Source organism: Colletotrichum phormii, assembly GCF_030913505.1.
Source record: "Colletotrichum phormii strain CBS 102054 chromosome Unknown BDP81scaffold_18, whole genome shotgun sequence".
In the NCBI taxonomy this organism is placed as follows: Eukaryota; Fungi; Ascomycota; class Sordariomycetes; order Glomerellales; family Glomerellaceae; genus Colletotrichum; species Colletotrichum phormii.
This window is the reverse complement of record NW_026851460.1, coordinates 716,946-740,465: the sequence shown is the minus strand read 5'-3', so window position 1 is coordinate 740,465 and position 23,520 is coordinate 716,946. Positions and strand designations below refer to the sequence as shown.

General features: G+C 54.0%; 10 protein-coding genes across 10 annotated transcripts; 6 read left to right on the top strand and 4 right to left on the bottom strand.

Annotated features, from left to right (window-relative positions):
* Positions 1-200: 200 nt before the first annotated feature.
* BDP81DRAFT_326947 (aspartic peptidase domain-containing protein) lies at positions 201-1,983 on the bottom strand (the record flags this gene model as incomplete). The annotated part of the gene is made up of 3 exons (XM_060585104.1): positions 201-481; positions 541-1,639; positions 1,759-1,983. The coding sequence occupies 3 exons, from the start codon at positions 1,981-1,983 to the stop codon at positions 201-203; spliced, it is 1,605 nt and encodes a 534-aa protein (XP_060442034.1).
* Positions 1,984-3,774: 1,791 nt separating this feature from the next.
* On the top strand, positions 3,775-4,613 carry BDP81DRAFT_434870 (uncharacterized protein). The gene has a single exon (XM_060591002.1). It carries the CDS (start codon positions 3,838-3,840, stop codon positions 4,474-4,476), a length of 639 nt encoding a protein of 212 aa, XP_060442033.1. The 5' UTR covers positions 3,775-3,837; the 3' UTR covers positions 4,477-4,613.
* A 1,424-nt stretch (positions 4,614-6,037) lies between these two features.
* Positions 6,038-7,699, bottom strand: BDP81DRAFT_434868 (uncharacterized protein). The gene has a single exon (XM_060591001.1). The coding sequence runs from the start codon at positions 7,574-7,576 to the stop codon at positions 6,494-6,496; it is 1,083 nt and encodes a 360-aa protein (XP_060442032.1). The 5' UTR covers positions 7,577-7,699; the 3' UTR covers positions 6,038-6,493.
* Positions 7,700-7,999: 300 nt separating this feature from the next.
* Positions 8,000-8,857, top strand: BDP81DRAFT_326904 (CHD5 domain-containing protein; the record flags this gene model as incomplete). Its single annotated transcript, XM_060585099.1, has 3 exons — positions 8,000-8,086; positions 8,181-8,367; positions 8,469-8,857. 3 exons carry the CDS (start codon positions 8,000-8,002, stop codon positions 8,855-8,857), a joined length of 663 nt encoding a protein of 220 aa, XP_060442031.1.
* Positions 8,858-9,756: 899 nt separating this feature from the next.
* Positions 9,757-12,801, top strand: BDP81DRAFT_73631 (V-type proton ATPase subunit A). The gene is made up of 5 exons (XM_060596219.1): positions 9,757-9,950; positions 10,027-10,105; positions 10,172-12,202; positions 12,259-12,438; positions 12,490-12,801. Exons 1-5 carry the CDS (start codon positions 9,822-9,824, stop codon positions 12,660-12,662), a joined length of 2,592 nt encoding a protein of 863 aa, XP_060442030.1. The 5' UTR covers positions 9,757-9,821; the 3' UTR covers positions 12,663-12,801.
* Positions 12,802-12,889: 88 nt separating this feature from the next.
* BDP81DRAFT_452499 (endoribonuclease YSH1) lies at positions 12,890-15,299 on the bottom strand (the record flags this gene model as incomplete). The annotated part of the gene is made up of 3 exons (XM_060592754.1): positions 12,890-13,374; positions 13,435-14,167; positions 14,238-15,299. The coding sequence occupies 3 exons, from the start codon at positions 15,297-15,299 to the stop codon at positions 12,890-12,892; spliced, it is 2,280 nt and encodes a 759-aa protein (XP_060442029.1).
* A 73-nt stretch (positions 15,300-15,372) lies between these two features.
* On the bottom strand, positions 15,373-16,185 carry BDP81DRAFT_474038 (endoribonuclease YSH1). Its single transcript, XM_060594673.1, has 2 exons — positions 15,826-16,185; positions 15,373-15,765 (listed from the first exon to the last, which is right to left on the bottom strand). Exons 1-2 carry the CDS (start codon positions 15,976-15,978, stop codon positions 15,664-15,666), a joined length of 255 nt encoding a protein of 84 aa, XP_060442028.1. The 5' UTR covers positions 15,979-16,185; the 3' UTR covers positions 15,373-15,663.
* Positions 16,186-17,119: 934 nt separating this feature from the next.
* BDP81DRAFT_326815 (uncharacterized protein) lies at positions 17,120-18,600 on the top strand (the record flags this gene model as incomplete). The annotated part of the gene is made up of 2 exons (XM_060585089.1): positions 17,120-17,894; positions 17,945-18,600. 2 exons carry the CDS (start codon positions 17,120-17,122, stop codon positions 18,598-18,600), a joined length of 1,431 nt encoding a protein of 476 aa, XP_060442027.1.
* A 2,045-nt stretch (positions 18,601-20,645) lies between these two features.
* On the top strand, positions 20,646-22,008 carry BDP81DRAFT_463589 (Alpha/Beta hydrolase protein; the record flags this gene model as incomplete). Its single annotated transcript, XM_060594045.1, has 4 exons — positions 20,646-20,855; positions 20,938-21,649; positions 21,729-21,877; positions 21,940-22,008. 4 exons carry the CDS (start codon positions 20,646-20,648, stop codon positions 22,006-22,008), a joined length of 1,140 nt encoding a protein of 379 aa, XP_060442026.1.
* Positions 22,009-22,672: 664 nt separating this feature from the next.
* On the top strand, positions 22,673-23,444 carry BDP81DRAFT_397306 (uncharacterized protein; the record flags this gene model as incomplete). The annotated part of the gene is made up of 2 exons (XM_060588310.1): positions 22,673-22,895; positions 23,071-23,444. 2 exons carry the CDS (start codon positions 22,673-22,675, stop codon positions 23,442-23,444), a joined length of 597 nt encoding a protein of 198 aa, XP_060442025.1.
* Positions 23,445-23,520: the final 76 nt, after the last annotated feature.

Below are 23,520 nucleotides of genomic sequence, written 5' to 3'. Positions count from 1 at the left end.
GTAGGGTGGGAAAAAAGTATAGCCGTAAAGAATCAGACGCTTTTATTTACCATTACAAGTTGTATCTATATCTACAATGGCCGAATTGTAGGGGCCCGTCTGTGTCGGTTCCCAGGGGGTATCATGTGCACGTAACCATCCAATTTCCCATCCATATCTGCAACCCCAAGATTGCTGCGCTTGAACAAAACATAAACTCCTCAGAAGAATCCCAACATGGCAAACAAGCAGAAAGATGCTGCGGCGGCCACACTGACGTGAGTGAAAGAGGTATATGATGCAGCTCCTGACTGAGCTGTGGCTGAGGTCTGCGCAGCGGCGCTCCCTGTGGAGGTCTCGTGCCCACCCAAGCCAAGGGCGGGACCAGTCGTCGGCGTAGCTGATACGGCAGTCGTTTGGCCGGGGTTGTTGACCACTGCCGGTGTGGCCGAAGCAGTTGCAGTACTGGTTACTGGTGGAGGGTCGACTCTAGTCGCAAATCCTATGGTGACAGTGATTAGCATCCAGCACGATGAAATTGCAATGGCAACGGCAACTCACCTATGCGTTTTTGGTCCTTGTCAAATACGGCATAGACATTCTTGAGGAAGACGTCTCCCAAAAGCCAGGCTCCAGCTACGACCTCATGGCCGTAGATGTTGCTAGTGCATGTCCCATCTGCGGCAGGGCTGGATCTCCAGTCCTTAGGGGAGATCACATAGCTGACACCAGAGAAGGTGTATGTTACATCCTTGTTGCTGTCGCACGGCACCTTGTATGTTGTACCATCGTCCGAGGTAGACCCAGGAATATTCTTGTGGAACGCAGCTACGTCGGTCTGGGGTCCAAAGACGTAAGAAGTACCGGTGTCGACATAAGCGAGCTTGCCAGCTGCGCCAGACTTGAGGCCGTCGTACTGAATGCCATCAAGGGGGATCGCCCAATCTCCGTTGTCGTTACCAACTCCGGTATAAGTGATGTTGCCGGTGTACTTGTCAGTGTTGCAGGTACCAAAGCTGATTTCGCTCGTGTTCGGTCCGTCCGCCGCTCTATTGAGGTATACACAGAAAATGTTGGCGGGAAGTTGGCCGGAACTTTTGACAACTTGCATGAAGTTATCCGTCTCTCCACCTGCCATGGAAAGTCCTAAAATGCCGTCGAAAGGGAAGTGGTTGAAATCATCCGACGTCTCGTTGGCCACACCAAACTGGAAGTCAAACTTCATGCCCGCAAAGGAAACGGTGTCGGTGATCTTATCGCCTTTAACTGAACCCGATCCGTAGGCGACAGCAAAAGTCTCCCCGGTTGCCTTGTACGTATCCGAGTCCGTAGGTCCATACGAGCCATGCTTCGCGCAAGCCGAGGAGGTGCAGGAACTGCCCATAACCCAACTAGTTCCCGCTCCGGTGTCGATGAGCATCCACAGAGGCTTCTCCTTGGAACCTAGTTTGACCTGGGCAAAGTAGGAAAAGTCGGTACCATCCTGAGCGACGGCGGCTGCGGTTTTGAGAGTGGTGTCTGCCGCTGTAACAATGCGATACAGGCTCTGTCTTTTAGACTTGGATGCCCTCTCTCGGATAGCAGCGGACTGGAACCTCGCATATTTGCGAGAAAGACGTTGAACCTCGCGGGCGACTCGTTCGGACTCGGATTCTTCAGTCTACAAGTTTTATGTTAGCAACTCTAAGCTTGTAAAGAACCAAAGTTGTGCTTTGAGACGCGATCTGACCAGTCCCCAAACAGCGTCTTCTGAATATCCCTCGGGGTTTCTCAGCTTACCAATGATTCCTTTGTGATTTGAGGGCCAACGTGGAAGCCGGGGAAGTTAATGGCCTTGATGGCATCGAGGGCATCAGATCCAAGGGCATCCTGATCCTTCAACTCCCTCTTGGAGGAACTGCAGCCACCTTCGAATGGACAATGCTGAGATACTTCCCAGGGAAAGAAGGCGTGGACAGACGTCAAGAGCAGGGACAGCTGGGCGAGCACCAGGGTAGAACGCATTGTGCCTTGGCAATGGCTAGCAAGCCGAAGTGACGCTCGGTACGGATATGTCGAATGGTCGATGCAAAGAGTTGAAACGTAAAACTGTCGAGGGGTAACGTGAGTGTTTTCAAGTTAAACCCTGGCGGCAATTCGACAGTGCTTGACGTGGTGAATGAGCTGGTGGTAGCTTATGAAAGGTGATTGACAATCACAAAAAGATGGAGGCAAAGTGATTCGCTACAGTCGAATTCGGCAAATGCAAGCTCGAGCAAGCAAGCGGGTACCAGACTCCGCGATTTCGGACAAATTATGATATTAGGGATTAAGTTGAGCGCATTGAAGGCTGGTAGATGCTGGACAGAGAGCCGTTCAGGAGACAGATCGTTTACGAGAGGAATGCGTAATCTTTTGATAGTAGGCTTGGCTGGTGGTTCTGAAATGCTGTACGCGGGCCGGTCGAACCAAGGGTGAGACAATGGAATAGAGGGGCAGATGATCGAGGGCGGCGCCGGCGAGGAGTGCCAGAGACACGATGCAAGACAATGAGACAAGTGCAAGGGTGAAGAGCCAAGGACAAGGGACTAGCAGAAGCTACGAGAGGTTCTGCTGTCTGTCTATATCTGTGACCAAAGACAAAAAAAAAGGCGAGCAAGGGGAAAGCAACTCTTGAAAAAGGATGAGATGCGCCCCGGGGGAGAAGGAGGAGGAGGGTGGAGGTCGGTGAGGTCACGTAAAGTGATGATGTGAGGTGAAGAGGAGAGAAGGAGGCGAGGAGGGGATCGTGGGGAGTAGATATGGAGATTTGCGAATCGGAGAGCGAGGAGAGGAGCCCCGGTTGACTTGCCAGACCCAGGCGAGCTAAGGCTTCTAGCGACGATGGGCTGGTCCAGGGTCGCAATTGGGAAGTGTGGAAGTGCAGGTGCAGGGTAAACCGCCATGGATGGTGATGGGCGGATAGGCGGGCTGGCAGGGGTACTGAGGACGGGTACCTCACAGCAACTGGAGTCTGGAGGACGCTACAGAAAAAGGTCAGACATGGCTTCACATTGAAAGGAGCTGCACATTCACGAACATTGTATCCGTACCTAAGGTAGTCACGTAGTGTAGGTAGGCTAGCAAGGCTAGGTAGGTTATGAGAGTGCTGAGTACCTTGAGAGAGTAAAACGGCCGAGGGAATACCTACTTACTTGGAGCTGGCGGACGATGGCTTCCACTGCTGGACTGGCTCAATCATCAATGCCCCCCCCCTCCCCCCCCCCAAGTGGATGGCTCTAGACTCGAGATAGTTGGGATGGACAGCAGCTAGTCAGATCTGCACACATGCATGCAATTGCACAGGGGGGGAACGGCGTTTCTGGCTTGATTGTGGACTGTGTGGTTGCCATCGGTTGTTCATTGCCTTTGGATTGCCATTGGGTCAAACTCGTCAGTTGTTTCTGCATTGTTTCTCGCGCACCTCCATCTGTTCGGAATTCTCTTTTGGTTACGTCTGTCAGCCGCCAGTGTCTCTTGCTCCTTCCTCTTTCTTTCTGTTCATGTCTTACCAAGGAAAGCCATGCTACGGTCGAGGCCACCCCTGACTTCCAAACAGAGTAGGTACCTACGCTTGTACGGATACCTCATGATGTACCTATTCTTCCTCCGTACCTTCCATTGGGTGATTGGGTCGCGCTTTGTGTGGAGACCACATGGTCCGTGGCGTCATGCAGCTCGCTGTTTCCCAGAGGAAAGTGGCAGGAAGTACCCAGCAAAACGAAAAGAAACGAAGGAAACGCTCACGACACCTTAACCCTTAGTTAAGCACTTAAGGCACTCTCTATTGAGTCTACACATCAACCGAGAAACAAAATCTCTTCCTTGTGCTCTCATGGGATGAACCACGGGTCATCCATTGGCCAATTCGGCCGTCCATCCAGATCAACATGCGACATTGATTGGGCCCCTGCTTTACGCGTCTCTCAACCCCAGCTGTCGATTCTTTCTCTTTCGGGCCCGCGCTTCTCCAGTCTCCAGTCTCAGGGACGCTGTCAATCAGTCAGGCCTTCTTTGCTTCCAAGTTGCTTGTTGCTCCTAGGGACCACCACTCCATGTGCCCATGCCAAGTGCCTTGGCTTGGTCGGTCCCTTATCTTCCCGGAATCCCACCTTGTCCACCACCTGTCTGCCGACGCATGCGGCTGTTGTTCTTGATTCTTCGATTATTCGAGGCCTCACCGCGTCCTTGTCTTCTGTCTCAACTTCCTTCGCCTTATATCTGGACTGGCCGTCTAGATCGGTCTCAGCACCGGGCGCGAGGGCGGAACAAAACTACCGGGCAAATCAATCGCTTCGCCGTTTGCATTTTGCATCGCGTCCCATCTCCACCTCAGCAAGCCACGGCCTCGTGGTAAAATGCCTTTTTCTCGTCACGGTGGCCTCGGCCGTCGACCGTTACCGTGTGTGGTGGGATATGAAAGTCGAACAGGCACTTACTAGCCGCAGCCACCGAATAAAGACGCTTAACCTGCCTTAGCGGCATTGGCGCCTCGAAAACAAGGGGCATCTCAGCCATCTCCACTTCCAATGTCGCCTTGCTGCTGCTTCGGGCCATCTTCTCCAGCTTCTCTCCAGGCCGCTCCCTTGCAGCAAAGGTGGCTACCGGCCCTTTTGGGACGAAGTCGACGAGTCCAAATGTGATGGACATTGGCCCGTCATCCATCGGCCTGTTCCACCAATCACCACCACCATCCAACACGGCATCTTTGCTTCTTGTCTCACTGGCGATACTCTCCCGAATCTCGCCCGCTTCTCGCTCACTTCCTGTCCATGGATTTGGAAGTTGAACAACCAACCACGCCACAGATATCGTTTCTTTTGTCGATTGCTCCATGACGACTGCATGCGACTACCAGCGCTGTGTCGAGACCATTTCTTCGGCCGGGAACGTGCGTCTGTCGCCGGACTCGAGCACAGCACTTGCTCGACCGCGCATCCACGTCAATCAAACCATCAAACGGACTGACGGGCGCTGGGACTGGCTCGTGCTTCTCATGTCATTTGGATATCCGATCTTCCATGGCCAGGACCGGCGACGTACTCCAACTGAGGTGGTCCACACTGGAAGTCCATGTTGAAGCCCCCAAGTTGCAGTGCACCGCAATTTTACGTGTCTATGGTCCTGCTGGCTCGCTGCTCTCTGTTTGCCTCCAGCGAGGAGTGGCACGACTGGCTATCTCGGCCATTTTACGGGCGTCTCTCAACCCTCATCTTCAACCTCGAGTCTCTCTAGCCGTTTTGGCCATTACTTCTGGGGCCCCCGGCAACTTTGGGGAGCTCTGAGGTCTGGACCAGCATTCAACCATGGTGCAGAAATGATGAACCGACTGAACTGGTCGAAGATCAAAGAGGGGATGCATGCGGTAGATGCTCAATTCTCGGTAGAAATCATCGCCGTCAAGGGCCCCGGGCTGCTCCAGGGTCCAATTTGCCTCGAGCCACCTGAGCTTTACACTTAAACTAATTACCCGGCCCTGTCGTTGTAGGTCAGAGCTTCTTCCTTTTGAGTCGGTTGACAATCCATGAGAATTTGAGAAGACAACTACAGGAACCACCGCCTGCGGCGCCTAGAATCCCTTCCTCATCAGCATGGAATTCAATGACCAGGCGCGTCAACACCAAGTCTTCTCCCCCAGCAAAACCTTCGGCTGGCGGCTTCCTGGTCCGATTGTGGCGCTGCATGAGCATCAGCCTAGCCGCTTCGCTGCAGGTAATAGCGAGCTAACATGATGCGCGGGCGCCAAATCATACAGACGTTTTCCAGTACTCCGTACTATTTGTAAGCGACCGCTTGACACGATGTGCATCATCGCGATCGATGATGAAGTCCACGTTCTATATCCGATGTTGCATATGTAGGAGGTGTTGACTGCCAACATTTCACAGCGAATTGGCTCTCGCTATCTCAGCCGTACGTCCTGATCTTCTTCAATGAACTGCTAATGCGGATGTGGCAGGCGGACAGGGGCTTCCGAATATGGGTGTGATGGACAGGGGTCGCGGCCGCGAAGGGTTTCAGCCGCGAATCACCGAGTCTCAATCAGCTCGGCGTGGCTGTCGGCTGTTGGTCGATTCGTTGCTCCAAGAATGGTCCCAATTACAAGATGCATTGTACTATGTGCTGTTGGAACTTGGAAGGCCAGAGCTTCTTGATCTTGTTGATCCCTTGGAGAATCACCACGTAAAGACATTGATTGCAATCATTTGCAAGTATTAGCAAACTAGGCATGATTCCCATCAGCATCTCATCTGCGGTGCTCTCTGCTCTACTGCGCTAGGCGCAATGCCGCTGCTTATTCTTATTTTCCAATGGAAGCAACGTTTCCCAAGTCAAATCCCATTGTTACGAAATGGATCCAGGCTCAACCTGGAAGCTCATTGTACCTGAGAAATGAGCTTGATGTATGCCTCTTCCAGAAGTCTAATTTTGGACTCGTATAATCAGCACTGGCACCGGGATTTTGCTGGTTTCCTCCTCCTCTATTTTACCAATATCACGTTAACTGGTCTTCTGTACAGGCTGCCTCATCATTGGAGCCGTACACATCCCACCAGGTCCGCGCCTTTCTCAGTGCTGCGGCTTCGATAGAGTTCTTAGCGCTGGTTGCTACCAGGCACTCTTGAACACTCACGAATCTACCCCTATCGATTTGTTCCAGTACTGGCCAAGATGCTATTGTGCGTAGAAACGACCAGACTGACTCATTGTACCACCGGAGAGATTCTACCAGATCCAAAGTCTCATTATAAACCAACGAAACTGTCCCCCTGTCGTCTTTCCCTAGTCTATCAAGTAGATGAGCGAGGAAAGACCAGCCGGAAATATCTGAATGATGCCTGAAAGACCACTTCTTAGCACTCTGGATCAGTGACACGAGCACGTCTAGCTCGGAAACGACCAGAAACGTCTTTGTCAACCACCGGGCATGAGTCCATGCATAATAGTTTCGCGGATGTCGCTCTCCAGCCATCATGGCGACTGTTTCGATGTCCTGTTGAACCAAGACAGGAAGCCCGGCATCACGGTATCGCTCCGACAGCCAACGTCGATGATTCCACAACGTCGGTGACTTTGTGTGTCGATGAAGTCGGCTGGTGAGCAGACTGTCCACAAACCACTTCTCCCGTGCTAGATACGCCTTCACGGTGTCACCTGTGGAGATCGCATCGGAGAGAAGACGCTTCCTGGTGTTGGCGGCTGTGAGGTGCTCGGGGTCCATCAGAAGCAGTACGCTTGTCGCGGCCATCAGCTGCTCACGCCCCTCGGAACCATTGGCTTGGTACTTCTGGAGAATCTTTCTGGCGAAGAGAAAGGCCTGGACGATACGCAGCTTGGGGATCGCAACTGCATTTTCGTCTCGTAGGAAGTTCTCGTCCGGGCCCATTGGATGGCCCTGGCCTAGGATTTCAACTTCGAGGACACCATCATCCTGTGGCTGGGCAAAAAGCCCGGAAATGTCGTTGAAGATTTGCTCGTGGTCGCCTTGCTTCAGAGCAGCGATGATGTGCTTATTCAGAGCTCTCGACATTGCTGTATTGATGGGTGAGTGAACGGGGCCGTTGTGGACTTTGAGCATGTCTGTCAGCCTCACGACAGAGCGCTCGCAACGGAGATAGTCGTGTAACGGCAGCTCTTGAGTCGTAAGCCCGAACCTCAGGAATGTGTCCGAGTCTGGGTTCAAGACGTTGAGGCCGTTCAGGTCTTGCTCTGATGGAATGTCAACGCGGAAGTTGAAGGTGATTGGTTCTTACTGTTTGCTCTTTGCTCTTTGCTAAGGCGGCCAGTGGCTCACAGTGGCTAAGGTCCCCGCTAAAGATGCAATTCGCGGGGCAATGACATAGGACCACGTTTTCCCGCCCACCCAAGGGCAAAATCGAGCCCGGTCACACACCTACCTATCGCTCGCAACGACAACCTTTCAGCCTCGCCATCACAGACATGTGCCGATAGATACCCGAAACCGCTTGCGAGTCTGTGATCTTCAAAAGGGTTGTTTACCATGCCCTCTCTACTCGTCATCATTCTCGTGCTGGAGGTGTTCTCCCACCTGGTCAACACCGTCGGAGCTGCCGCCATCAACAATCTGGTCAGTTTTCTTACCTCCCTTTGACTCCTCCCGCTTCTGTCTCCGAACACGGCCGGTCGCGGAATGATCGCCAATTTTGCTAACAGCTTAGCAGCTCTGGACAGCTATCAACTACCTCCCCATCTCGACCACCAAGGCAGCCGCGCAGCATCGAAAGCTGCAAGCCGACTTCCTCAAGACGCGAAAGGAACTGAATGCGACCAGCAGTCAGGATGAGTTCGCCAAGTGGGCCAAGCTCCGTCGTACGCACGACAAACAGCTGGAGCAGCTAGAGAAGAGCAGTATGTTACAAACACACAGGCTACGATGCGGCGGCTTTCATGCCGGAACTGTATGGGATTCGGGATGGCTGACATTCTTCACTTTTTTACCAACTACACAGAGCAAACCCAGGAAGCATCGAAATCAACGTTCGACAAATACCTCACGGGCTTCCGATGGGCCCTCACCAAAGTCCCTCAATACGGCCTGCCCTTTTGGTTCTCCAAGGAGCCCATGTTCTGGCTGCCGTACGGCTGGTTCCCCTACTACGCCGAATGGATCCTCTCGTTCCCCAAGGCCCCGATTGGCAGCGTTAGCATCGCCTCCTGGCAGTTGGCGTGTTCGGGCATGGTCACGTTGTTGACCGAGCTGATTGTCTCGGTCGTGGGACTCGTGTTCGTGGCGAAGCAACAGGACAAGGGAAAGCCGGTCAAGGTTCCTGCGTCATCAGGTAAGACGGCGCCCAAGACCGCGGCTGGTTCGTCTGAGACGGAGAAGAAGGAGTTGTGATGCGGCTACTCTGGGCAACTGTGCCGACGCAGCGAGGACCTAAGGCAAGCACATATTAAATAAAGTAAATGTCTTTGGCTCCTGTGGAATGGACCTAATGGTGTGACGCTAGAAATCTTTGGTCGTCCACGGCCTTGCGTCAAATTTCCACAGGAAATCAACCAGGTAGAATCCAGTGACGACGCAGTTAGGCAGGCGGAGCGAGATTGCTACATCCGTATCTGGGCACGCAGTCGCAGCAGCCCGTGCTTAATGCTACGGCCGCATGCTTGGGTATCCTACGAAAGAAGGAGGGTTTTATGGAATGTATCTCGTCTAATTTTGACGCAAAGTTCTTAATTGCAAGGCTAAGACTTTGTAACACGATCAAGAATAACCCTTGGCAGGGTATTTGGGGTTTGCTCTAGGCGTCATATTGACTTTGGTGACCATTTGAGTCCTTGCGGACGGCCAACAAAGCTTCGAAAGCGCCATCGTCACGTATAGAAATCATCTTCGAGCGAAGGTTGGTGGTTAGTAATGATAGCAAGAAATGGTGCTGCTCCCAATAGCAGCTCTGAATCTGAGAAGCCGATGCTGGTTGAGGCACTCAAGCGGCAAAAGCGCAATTTCCAAATGGGAAACGACCTGGTTACAGGTTTCGCTTGTGTTGTCTCGTTCATTGAGCTGGTTGTGAATGTAGAGGAAAGAAAGAAGCAGTGTCTGCTGTGGATATTTTCGCAAAAAATATTTGCGACTGAAAGTGCACCGCCACAGTCCACTTCGAGGTCGCGCCACACTGCGAGGTTGTAGGACAGACCCATTTACCGGATTAACCAATCGGCCGAGGACCGTGCTCAGCCCCATCGTGCATTCGCTCGGGAGGCAACGACATCAACTTGGCAGCTCTGTGTTTAGTACTTGCATCGACAAGCTTGATCAACAACTCCCATCGAACGGTTCGGAGCTCCCGCCATACATCAAGATGGCGCCGGCACAGGATACCATGTTTCGCTCGGCGAACATGAGTATGGTGCAGCTGTACATTTCGAACGAAATCGGTCGCGAGGTTGTCACAGCCCTTGGAGAGCTTGGTCTACTCCAGTTCCGTGATGTACGTTGCCAACCCCTTGCTGGATACTGTCTAGGTCGACACAAACATCGAGGCTGACCAGGCGTGATTGATCTAGCTCAATGGCGATGTCAGTGCTTTCCAGCGCACCTTTACTCAGGAGATTCGAAGACTCGACAATGTCGAACGCCAGCTGCGTACGTCATCATTCCCCCAACCGCGCATCACGAATCCCCTGGTGTGATAAACTAACATCGCGGCAGGTTACTTCTACGCCCAGATGGAAAAGGCAGGAATCCCTCTTAGAAAGTTCGATGTCGATGCCGAAAGACTCGCCAACCCATCGACCTCCGAGATTGACGAACTCGCCGAGCGAAGCCAGAGCCTCGAGCAACGCGTCTTCCAGCTTAACGACAGCTACGAGACCTTGAAGAAGCGCGAAGTCGAGCTTACCGAGTGGCGCTGGGTTCTCCGCGAGGCCGGCGGCTTCTTCGATAGAGCCCACGGCAGCGTCGAGGAAATTCGCGCTTCCACCGATAACGATGACGCTCCTCTCCTCCAGGATGTCGAGCAGCACAACTCGGCCCCCGAGGTCGAGCGGTCCTTCTCTGGCATGAACATTGGCTTCGTGGCTGGTGTTATCAATAGGGACCGTGTTGCCTCCTTCGAACGCATTCTCTGGAGAACGCTCCGTGGAAACTTGTACATGAACCAGTCTGAGATCCCCGAGCCGCTCGTCGACCCCACCAACAACGAGGAGATCAACAAGAACGTGTTCGTCATCTTCGCCCACGGCAAGGAGATTCTGGCCAAGATTCGCAAGATCTCCGAGTCCATGGGTGCTGAGGTGTACAACGTGGATGAGAACAGCGACCTTCGTCGTGACCAGATCCACGAGGTCAACGCTCGCCTTAACGACGTTCAGAACGTTCTCCGCAACACCCAGCAGACCCTGAACGCTGAGCTCACCCAGATCTCGCAGGCATTGTCCGCCTGGATGGTCCTGGTCACCAAGGAGAAGGCTGTGTACAACACGCTCAACAACTTCTCGTACGACCGTGCTCGCAGGACTCTCATTGCCGAGGGTTGGTGCCCGACGAATGATCTGCCACTGATTCGTTCGACGTTGCAGAACGTTACGAACCAAGCAGGACTCTCGGTGCCTTCCATCATCAACGAGATCCGCACCAACAAGACTCCGCCTACGTACATCAAGACGAACAAGTTTACTGAGGCGTTCCAGACTATTGTTAACGCTTACGGTACTCCCACCTACCGGGAGGTCAACCCGGCCCTCCCTGTTATTGTTACCTTCCCTTTCCTCTTCGCTGTCATGTTCGGTGACTTTGGTCACGCCGTCATCATGGTCTCTGCCGCACTCGCCATGATTTACTGGGAAAAGCCTCTCAAGAAGGTCACTTTCGAGTTGTTCGCTATGCTCTACTACGGAAGATACATTGCCTTGGTCATGGGTCTTTTCTCCCTCTTTACTGGTCTTATCTACAATGATGTCTTCTCCAAGTCCTTGACGCTGTTCGACAGTGCCTGGAAGTGGGATGTCCCTGACGACTACAAGCCTCCTCAGACTCTGACTGGTAAGCTCAACGACCACGGGTACCGCTACCCCTTCGGCCTGGACTGGAGATGGCACGAGACAGACAACGACCTTCTCTTCAGCAACAGTTACAAGATGAAGATGAGCATCGTTCTGGGTTGGGCCCACATGACCTACTCGCTCATCTTCGCTTACGTCAACGCCAAGCACTTCAAGAAGCCCGTTGATATCTGGGGTAACTTCGTCCCCGGAATGATCTTCTTCCAGTCTATCTTCGGATACCTCGTCATGTGCATTCTCTACAAGTGGTCCGTCAACTGGAGCGACCCGCAGAACCCCCGCAACCCCCCTGGACTGTTGAACATGTTGATCTACATGTTTCTGCAGCCCGGTAAGCTCGAGGAGGGTGCGCAGCTCTACCCCGGACAGGCCACTGTACAGGTCTTCCTCCTGCTTTTGGCCGTTATCCAAGTCCCGGTCCTGTTGTTCCTGAAGCCTTTCTGGCTCCGCTGGGAGCACAACCACGCTCGCGCCAAGGGTTATAGGGGCATTGGAGAGAGCTCTCGTGTTAGTGCTCTCGACGGCGACGAGGACGAGGACCACGGACTCAACGGCCGCCCCAGCTTTGAGTCTGATGGCGAAGGCGTTGCTATGATCACGCAGGACCTGCACGGTGACGGCGAGCACGAGGAATTCGAGTTCAGCGAAGTCATGATTCACCAGGTTATCCACACCATCGGTAAGGAATACGAAAATGAACGACCAAGATGGCAATGACACTAACGATGAATACAGAATTCTGCTTGAACTGCGTTTCCCACACAGCATCTTACCTTCGTCTCTGGGCCTTGTCACTTGCTCACCAGCAGCTCAGTTCCGTGCTCTGGTCCATGACCCTCGGACCCGCCCTGGGTTTCTCTGGCATCTTTGGTTCTATCGCTATCGTGGTGGTCTTCTACATGTGGTTCTTCCTCAGTAAGTTGCAATGCTCCCTCTCCTCTCAACAACTGCTAACAGCCCGTCCAGCCATTGCTATCTTGGTCATGATGGAAGGAACCAGTGCCATGTTGCACTCCCTTCGTTTGGCCTGGGTCGAGTCCTTCTCCAAGTTCGCAGAGTTTGCCGGTTGGGCCTTCCAGCCCTTCTCTTTCACTACGACGTTAGAAGAGTCTGAAGAGCTGAAAGAGTACCTCGGTTGAGAGGCTTCAGCTTGAGGTTTCTCAAGAGTGTGATTTACTGCATTTTGTTTTTCATTGTAACCTTAGTCCCTCTGTAACATAGCTCAATGCACTAGAGCATTAAGTATCTAAACTTGCTGGACCCTGCGTAGTCGTTGTGAATGTGATGGCTATACTACATGCCAGCGTATGAAACGCCGTGAAATGAACCTTTGCATCCAACATGGAACAAAAACCTCGTAGAACCCTTAACCCCAAAGCGGAGCCGTGACCTCGGCGGCGTGCTCGCAAACACGTCTCACACGATCAGCAAAAGCCTTGTGACTGCACTCCACCTCGAGATCCTCCAACCACACGACAGCCTCCATCTTGTCGACCTTGATACGGATGCCCGGCACGGGGATGCCGAGCTTGATGAGGCGCTCAATCTCTGCGCGGCGCCGCGCCTCGAGCTTCTTCTCCTGCTCCGCCTCCTCGTCGTCCTCGGACACGTCCATGGACGCGTCGCTGGCGTCGTCGGCTTTGATTGCCTTGGTAGCTGCGGCGGCCTCGTCCTCGGGCTGCGGCGGGAGACGGGGCTCGGCGACAGGGTTAACGTTGTCGGCGCCGAATTGGGCTTCGAGGAACATGAGGAAGCGCTCGAGGCGTTCTGTGGCTGGGACGTTTGCGTGGGGGTTTTTGGGGAGGGGTTTGGGGGCGTGGTCGTGGTCGTGGCTGTGGGAGGCCGCGGAACCTGGGGTATAGGGCGTTAGCGTAATGTAAGAGACTTTTGGTTAATAACGGGAGGCCATACGTTTTACTGCTGCGGGACTGCTCTCGATGGAGAACAGACACGCCATGACAGCGTCGGCGATACCGTCGTTGAGCATGTTGCCCTCCCACTCGAGCTCGACCTCTCCGTCGCTGCGGTACCGCACGGCGACGCAGCCCATGACCAGGTACGCGGCCACGAGGCGAGCGACTTCCTCGTCGGCCGCCTCCTCGGCCATCTCCTGGTCTTCGTCATCGCCTTCGCCTTTCTCGGCCCCGTTTCCGTTTCCGTTGTTGCCGTTGGCGACGACCGCACCGTCGACAGCCGCCTTGCCGCCATCGTGGGCCGGGTGACCCTTGCGCATCTCGGGGAGCTCCTCGACGCTGCCAAAGACGCCCTCGAGACCCCAGCGTACGAGGTCGACGCCGGCGGCCGTGAGGCGGAGGCGCTGCTTGCAGGTGATTGTGGTGGTGTTGAGGCCGGCGTACTCGCGCAGGTCCTCGGGCGCCATGAGGGAGAGCTTGAAGTCGTTTTGGACGAGGACGCCGGTGACGAGCTGCTGCGGTAGGGAGGTGGGGTCGGAGAGGGATGTCGGGGGAGGGATGGTGGCGAGCTTGCCGACGACTTTGGCCGTCTTGTCCTGCTTGAAGGGGATGCGGAGCTCTTCGCAGTTTTTGGGGCTAAAGACCTTAACTTTGGCCGTCTTGCTTGCGTTGAGGGAGAGGAGCTTGGATTTGAGACGCATCATGTTGTGTTGTTCACCGTGGACGAGGATCTTTGGAAAGTGTTAGTATTATGATTGATTCCTCGGAGGTTTGGTATAGGGGGAGAGGTGGTTCACTTACTACCACGGGAGCCGCAACCTCCTCGATAAACTCACGGTTCTCCGTGCCGTCAACGTGAGCTGCAAAGGAGTACTCGGCGACGCTGCACCGACGGGGGATGAAGACCTTTTCGCTTTCCCCGCCGGGACCGCGTCGAGCACCAGCCATCGTCCGGCTCATGACGGCCTGAATCTGGTCGGGCTCCTGCATGATTTGCTTGGCCATGGTGCCCTCGACGCTGTAACCGGTGATGATCACACCGTTCTTGTCGTTGGGGGCCCATCTCTCGAGGAGCTCTCTGCTCACGCCGTTCTGCAGCATACCGGGACTGGCCAGCATGACGCAGCCGCCGACGTCGTCGAAGCGGTCGAGGTTCTTGAGGGAGCGGATGTACTTGAAATCCCAGGGCCCGCCCTTGCCGGAGCCGTCGCCCGAGGCCTCGGCCTCAGCCATGCGCTCGCGGAAGAGGCGCTTGATGTTGTCGTTCATGGCGCCGACGTAGGTCTGGTAGACGACCATGCACTTCCTGGCGAGGTTACTGGCGTAGTAGATTGGAAATCGTTGGAAATCTGCGTGCTTGCCCCAGTACTCGTCCAGGATGAGCAGAAGCTCCTGGGCTCTACCGAGGGCGAAGACGGGCATCAGGACCCTGCCTCCGCGATTAAGGATGCTGGTGATGGACTTCATCAAAGCCTGCTCGCGCTCAAGGCGGGGTACGTGGGATGCAATGCCGTATGTCGACTCGGTGATGAGGACATCGATATTGACGCCCTTGGGAACTTCTGCTGAGACCAAATGTCTATCTTGCTCTCGGGAGTAGTCTCCGGTGAAGAAGATTTTGAGACCTGCAATCTCGATGAGGAACATGGCGGCTCCGAGGACATGACCAGCAGGATAAGGCGTAATACGGATAGAGGAGATGGTGTGTGTGGTGTGGTAATCGATGGCCTCGATTTGAGGAAAGGTGTTGAGATGGTCTGCTTCCGTGTAGACCGGCTGTGATGTCGGGTTGGACGAGGTGTTTCCAACTCGGACACTGTCTTGAATGAGCCACTTGTAAATGGCCTTTGTGGGATGGGTCATGAAGACCCGGCCTCTGAAGTTAGTCTTTGATAAGACATATGGCAATGAAGCCGCATGATCGACGTGGAAACTGCCACTTATTAGCATGTTCAACACCAAATTCTCTAGGGCGACAACGCCAAGAGCTATCACAACAACGAGGACGGCAAGGCAAGGCAGGTGGGAAGAAAGAAGTCTTTTGTATTGTTTCTGTGTACAAGAATGAAATAGCATAAGAGGCGTAGCAAGAGGCTCCATCAGGTGTCAGAGTCGCCAAGAGGCACTCGCTATCCCTGACCCAGGGTCATGATCACAGGTTTTGATTTCCAAGTTCATTCACCGCCTTGCCCTGTGATCCAACAGCATATGGGAGGGGGAGGGGGGCTTACTGGCTGATTAGAAGTACATCGACGGTACTAAGGTCGAAGTCATCGAAGAAAGGCAGCGCCGCAAGGCCATCGTATGCTGGGTGTTGGCCAGCATCGAGCTATGGGAACGGCAATTAGTATCTGCCTGTTCGATTGACGAAGGGAGGTTGAGCTCATACCATTACTGTCTTGCCTTTATATTGGATGATGTGACATGACCTGCCGACTTCGTTGCCGCCTCCAAGACAGAGAAACATCAGCTCGTCGGCAGGGTCGACCGGTTCCTCGGAGACGGTGGCGGCCATGGCCGAAGCCTTCCTCTTTGACGCCATATTTGCAAGTGTCGCAAGTCGCAAACAGTCGATCGGTCTGTAATCGCAAATATCGCACCGATTGGTGGCGGTTAGTTTCCGATTAGATCATCTGTAGCAAATGGATCGGCGCGAGATGGGTCGTCGATGAGGCGGTGACGATACTGCCACAAGCCGAAGCAGAGAAGTTGAGTTGCAAGTGACAGGAGGTCAGCGGGCGACGCGCAGAGCCAAAAGGGTCGCGTAAAAGTTGGCGGCAGCTGTCTGGTCCGCTACCAAGCTTCAGCCTGAACGCTTGGACCGTGTTGCGCTTGGGTGGGGACAAGGCTGCGCTATCACGTGACTTCCAATGAACGCGATCCTCAATTCTTTCTGGCGACAGCTCCTGCTTCCACATACCCAGTAACCCGTCATTCCGATCATCACCAGACAACCAACACGACAGAGCAATACACACGCGCGAACATCAAGCTGTCACCGAAATAGTATTCCCGCGAGTCCGACGCGATCGGGAAGTTTTGTTATTTGGCCGACTAGACCGGCACGTCAGATGGGCAGAGTCGCGTGAGGATTGCTCAGGCTGTCCAGCTTGCTGAGCTTCACCAGAGCGAGCGGCTTCTGACCAACCTCTTGATTCGATCGCAATCTATCTCTACTACTTGTAACAACAGCTGCGAAGATGGCACAACCCCAGCCTCAGATGCCACAGAGGGCATTCTCGCCTCCTCAACCTACACCTTCTCCTGCTGCGACGCAAGCCGGCTTTGCGCCTCCGCCTAATAAAAGACCGCGACTTTCCCCTGGCGCAACTCCACAACCCGAATCGCCATATTCAACTTCACCCTATGCACCGAGCCCAGGCGCGCCAGTCACTCCTTCCACGGCCGCGACACCTGCTGCATCTCCTATCTATCCAAACGCCCAACAGCAGCAGCAGCAGCAAGCTGCGACTCCGACCTACACGGGACCTTACCAACATACAAACGGCAACACCACCCCGGCTCTTGCTCTGCCATCAGCCCCGACACCTCCACCGCAGGTATCAACCCCGCAGCCACCGGCACCGCCTACTCTACCGCAATACACCACAGCAAATCTGGCCCTCGGCACCAATAATACACCTGGCACGCCCATCATGCAACAGCCTTCGACTCCCGGCGCGATGGGTCCGCCTTCAAGACCTCCCGATCGACCACAGAAAGAGTACGAATACGACGTCACGGATTCGCTGGCAGGTACGGGCATCGATTTAAGAGCTGAAGAGCAGTTTCTGTCCGAACTGTACGTTCCGGAATCGAGAACCGGCTTCGCTCCTTACCCTCAAGGCAACAAGGGAAGCTTCTACGGCGCGGGTCCTGCGAACCAGCCTGCTCAGCCAGCCGGCACCGATACTCAGAACCAGTTGGTAGCACAGGCGGCGGAGAAGGCATGGCAGGAATCCGCAAAGCGCCTGGCTCAGACCAGGACCATGGAGTTGAACAACGCTTTCTTGCAAGTTCCCGTTGTCTACCGAAAAGCAGAGAAGTTTGCGAGAGATCAAGGCCTGTTGCTCAACCTGGAGGTGAAGAATAGCAACCAGCCTATGGGGCGGATGCGTCTGCCTGAGGAGTTTCCCACGCCTACTGTGACGGTAACCACCAAGAAAGGACCAGACTCTACTATGGTGACAACGACAGGAACCTGGATACCTCAAGAGGCTTTCTTGGTCGACCAGTTGGCACTGTTGTCGCTGGCTACTAAACAGCGGCTCAGAACGCTCGTGGAGGATTCTCACCGGATAGCGAAAAACCGTCAGACTTCGTCGCATGGTGAAGTCCCAGAGGAGTGGCAAGTGGCTGCGGCACCACTCAAAAGCTCACCGGAGACTCAAACAGAGGATGGAACACAGCAGAGTGCGACTGAGAAAGGCGCCAGTCCTCGCCCCAGCGCTCAGAAACGTTCGTATACGCGTTTCCTATTTGAATTTAACATGCTGACTCATACTCAGGCCCTCTCGAAGATGCTAGTTCCAGCCAGGCAAGCAAGGTTCAGAAGATCTCTGCTACGAATACCATGAGTCACACAGTCCGCGAAGTAGGCAAGGCTGAGAGAGACTGGGAGGAGAGACGACTACGGAAGCGCAACGCCCGGAAGGATGGAACCGCAGAGGTCGCATCGACGCCATCCCGTGCCGGTTCCGTTGCGCCTGGGACTCCTGGCGGTTCGGCACCTGATTCGGAGAAGGCCATCTCGAAGAAGGAACAGAAGAAACTTGATGCTGTGAAGAAGGCAGAGGCTAGCAGCCATGCAAATCAGAACATCACGAGTAGCATGTTCGTCGGCATGCCCAAGACAGGATCGCTTTTCGGAAAGAAGAAAGGTGGCAAGTCATACTCTTGGATGACAGGCGGCAGTGGAGCCAGCACGCCGAGACTTGGCACGCCCGGAAAGGCGGGTGCCGCAGCCGCTTCGGGTCCTCCTGCTCCCGCCAACCACGCGCTTACCGTCGAGGGCCGCGCACGACTTGGAAACTGGCGCGAGGATAAGGAAAAGGGCAAAAACATCCAAGTACGAGATTGGGTGGCAGCCCTGGAGGGTGACGAAATCGAACTGAGGGCCATGCAGGCGGCTTACGATAAGCTGGACACATCGGAGCCCAAATAGAAGAAGGGCACCGAAAACTCCAAGGCAAAAGAGGTTGTGTATTTTTATTAGCATGGCGTTACGCAGACAGCATGGATCGGGAAGGGGTGGTCGGTCTGCATAGTAGTATCTTTCAGGGGGTAAAAAATGGGCGGCCAAACCAGCTAGGGCCACGAAGATGCCAAACGACCCAGCCTACATATCCAGGAGAAAGGATGGAAGGACTCCTTTCCATATTGGCTTCGGAGACAGGCATTGAGAAAAGTCCGCTCAGAGCCTCTCGTCTTTAAACGGGAGACTTAGTGGAAAGTCGTCAAATACAAATCGTTTGCCAGTACATCAGGGTTTTCACGGGCTAGCCTTCCAGAGAGAGAGATAAGTGAGTGAGAGAATATTGTGAGTAAGCGACTGCTGGCAGCCCATCACGGTACGCGAACGATGCATGTCTCGGGGCTCTCTCGGATGGCACATCAGGCTCTCATTCGTCGACGTGTACGCAAGCGGCGACCTCACTTGTGAGGTTGTATCCGAGCCGTCCGCTGAATCAGCCATGGCCCAGCGACAAAAGATTGTGATTGCGGGAGAAAGTGTGTCTAGACTCGTCACGTTTCTTCAATGTCATCACGTCACGGTGATGGGCTGTCACATCTTATCGACCCAAGGTAGGTATTCCATTTCGATGGGATTTTTGAATCTGCCTTGGTACCCCGGATGTGCCAATCCTCCTTAGCAGCCGTTCCCGCTCCAAGAAGCTAAATCGCTCGGTGGTGGCGCCGTGGCGGAACATTCGGCACTACCTATGGGTTTTCCAAATACCTACCTGCCTGCCTACACTTGCTTGCATGGCACACCATGGGCGCTTATCGTCGTTTTCCTTTGACCGAGATGGAGAGAGGGGCGGAGGCTGGGAGGCAAAGGCGGTGGATGGGCAACGTGGATGGTGGGTATCAGACATACATTACACTATTTGATTCCAACAGTAGTTTGTCGTGACTGACAAATACTCTCCAACCTCGAGAGAAAAGACCCCGGGCGAAAACAAAACTGATGACTGAAGCTTCTGCATAAGCTTCTTCTCCTTTCTCTCATCCTTGTCCCATTGGCAATTGTTTGTATTGTTTGGTTCGAACTGGCGTAAGCTCTTGTGGAGAAAAGGACCGGCAAACATGGGGCGGGGATCGCAATGTCTTGACATCGATGGCGTTCGGTTGGGGCTGCCGCTAAGACGAACGTAGAACGAGTTGGGACCGGGGGCTCTTCTTTCACACTCCATCGACTCTTCTCTGCCGTGTGTCTGCGTGTCACTCCGCTCCAACAACTCAATTGAGATCGGCGGCAAACATGATTGGGGGGGGCAATCAAAGACCTTATTGACTGCAGGTCTCTTTTGGACTTTGCTCTACTACCCTTTCGGAAACGTTGCATGGGGCCTAGCGGTGAGCCGGACTGGGCTCCGGCCCTGGGATGCAACGAACTCCGTTGCGCCGGCGTTGGGATGAGCAACCGTTGGGAGAGGTACCTTCACACATCACAATCCACGCTATTCCATTGCGTCTCTTGCCTTAGTTCCGCACGCCGGACTAGCTCCGGAAGGTTCCAAAGAAAAGACTGGAAAGATCGGGGGATCTCGCGCGAACTCGCTTCGGTAGGCTTACTTATACTTGGTTTAGTTGGCTTTTGCCTCCCTGGGCGGCTATGCGTGCTATGAACGCCACTTTTTGATGCGTGGACGGCCCGCTAGTGAGGTTTTAGACTGTATGAATTACAATTGCTTTGCTGACATCATGGCTGCAGGTGCCAGGTGGATGAATGGGCGCTGGTCATGGTTGAGGCTACCTTGCTGGGTGGGCATGCGGGCGAGCAAATGAGGATTTCCCACTCGTATAATCGCGAACCCCCGTTGCGGATGGGTTATGTCGTGAAGGTGATGGTGTCTGGGTATTTCGTATAAGTACAACAGCCTGGCTTGGTCCACACCCGTTTGCTGTTAGACATGATCCAAGACAACTCGATCTAAGACGCCCTCACATACAGAGCCTCCCAACGTTTAAACCTCAAACGTCGAAATGGTCAACCTAATTTCAGCAACTCTCCCGGTTGCTTTTGCGGCCTTAGCTGCGGCTCGGATGTGTCAAAACCTCACAGTCGAAGTCTCAATCACATCACGGAACGGTGTCTTCAATGTCTCAACACCAAAGACAAACATTGATGTCACGAATATCATGCTAGGCCTGGCACAGCAGAGCAATAACTTTTCCGCAACCCACCTCACAGATGTAAGGACTTCCGTCTTCCATAGCTCCAAACGATAAATAAAAACATTGCTTCCACGATGGCTAACATCTCATGCCCATCTAGTACGCCACCGTCGGAGGCACATACCACCTCGCCTCAACCTACTGCCAACCAGACTCGGGCCCAGGCGCCGTCCTCCAGATCCTCACCCACGGCATCGGCTTCGACAGGAGCTACTGGGACTTCCCCGCCAACAACTACAACTACAGCTACGTCGCCCCCGCCGTCGACGACTACGGCTACTCCACCTTCGCCTGGGACCGCCTCGGCATCGCCCAGTCCTCCCGCGGCGAACCCGTCAACGAGATCCAGGGCTTCCTCGAGCTCGCCGCCCTCAAAGCCCTCACCGACAAGCTCCGCGCCGGCGCCGTCCCGGGCGTCCCCTGCACGTTTTCCAAATACGTCCACGTCGGCCACTCGTTCGGCTCCGTGCACTCGTACGCGCTGTCCGCCATGTACCCAGACGCCTCGGACGGTCTCGTGTTGACGGGCTTCTCGGCCAACGCCACCTTCCTCCCGGATTTCTTGTTGGGCGGCGCGTTTATCCAGGCGAACCAGATCCCTGCGCTGGCGGACTACGTTGACGGGTATCTGGCGCCTGCGTACGAGGGCGGTGCGCATATCAACTTCTTCGCGCCGGATAACTTTGACCCTGCCATCTTGACGGCGGCGTATAAGACGGGCAAGCCGGTGACTGTGGGCGAGCTGCTTACGATCGGTGGTGAGGCTGGCACGACGAGCGGGTTCACGAAGCCTGTTCTTGTTATTACGGGTGGTAAGTCTCTCAGCATGCTGGATAGACCCCAGTTTGATATGGGAGGGTAGTGTAAGCTGACGGTTGGATGATTTCATAGAACGCGATGTCCCCTTCTGCGGTGGCGATTGCCTTGCAACCGGCAACCCTAAGCTGCCCTCGATCCCGGCTGGCGTTGCGCCGCTTATCAAGAACGCCAGCACTTTTGAGGCTTACGTTGTTCCTGACGCTGGACATGGTTTGGCATTCGTGAGTCTTCACCTATCAAGTAAAATATGATGTTAAGGACTTTGCTAATACCACTGTTATAGAGCTACTCTCACGTCGAAGTTACGAGCAAGATTCAAGACTTCCTTGCACAGAACGGCCTTGCAAACTGAACCCATGGTTGAACCTGTGGTATATAGGAAACCTTCAAGGCCCGTAGTGGTGGTGTAGCCGTTGAGGCTTCTATCTATCTTTGATGCAAAACTCTGCTAGCGAACCAGTTCACTCTCTTTTTCACGATATCAAGACTATTAATGTACATAATCAACATCACAAACGATAGAATATTGACCAATGTATTCATGATATTGGGTGTTAATTACGTTGATGTTCAGTCGTTCGATTGCAAACAATAAGCTCTGCAAACGGTATTGAGACGTGGAGATTGTTTCGTAGTAAAGTCATCTCATACGACCAACGGCAAAATACCTCAGCGATGAATTATGATCATAACAGAATGGACTAACTCGATTTTTTTCCTGTCCAAACTTCCGTCCAAAAGGGCACTACGCGCAAAATGACGTCGGCTTTCACTAGCCCCCGGATCCGGATCCGGCGGTCAACTAGGTAATTATCAGACAAACCAAAAGTACCTACCCCAAAGTCTGACGTGAGACAAACAAAACCACCACGAGAAGCAAAACCTCACACATCAATTCAAGCCTTCAATAAACCTGAGACCACATCTCTAAGCCGCTCCCATTCACACACCCAAAATCTTCTATACCCAATTCCAGAAAACGGACTTTTTTCTTCTTCTTCTTCTGTCCCATAGCTATGCAGCTCTGGTCTCACAAGGCGAAACCAGACGCCCTAAACCAATCAGACGAACAGCGCTGTCAGCAGCCCTCGTTGCGCGAGATGCTCGACAGCAAGAACGTGCCAAAAGCAGCTGGACATGAACCCGGGGAATCTTCAAGCCCGATACCGATAATTCTATGCGGTAAGACGGAAGAGATTGGTCGCGGGGTGATTGAGGGCCTGAAGCCGGAATATGAAGGTGAGTCCTCCAAGACTGCCCCCTCGTGGCCCTAGTTTCAACTACACACGTATTCCGAAGCCGGAACTGGGCAGAAGTAATAAAAAAAAAAGAAAAGAAAAAAAAGACCGCATTATAAGAAACCAATGTGATGAGAGAGTCTTGAAGAAAGTGAGCTCACAAACCCCAAAAACAGTCATCCACTTCATCACTTCCCCCGCCTCCGGAGCCGTCATCATACCAGCCCTTTTGGCGTCCAAAACCACCACATTGCCGCAGCACCCGGACACGAGCACAATCGGCAGCGGGAACTACGCCTCTCCCCCGCGCGCCGTGGTCCTTGGCGGCGCATTCGACGAGGAGGCGGTAAAGATGCTCCAGAAAGCCGTCGCTGAGCAAGGGACTGCGTCGAGGAAGATTCCCTGGCTGAGGCATGACGGGAGTAAAGCCGCGCCGCCTCCGGGGCCCGAGTACGGCAAAGCCATGGTCGCTAGAGTTAGGGAGAGGTTGGGGTTGTTGGAGGGGGAGGGGAAGTTGGATGGGGAGTATGGAGGTGATGAGTGGTATTGATGATTGGCCTGATTGGTAGTCTCAATTTGCCAGCGGCATGAAGAATAACATTCGAGGTAATGCACAAAGTCATTGA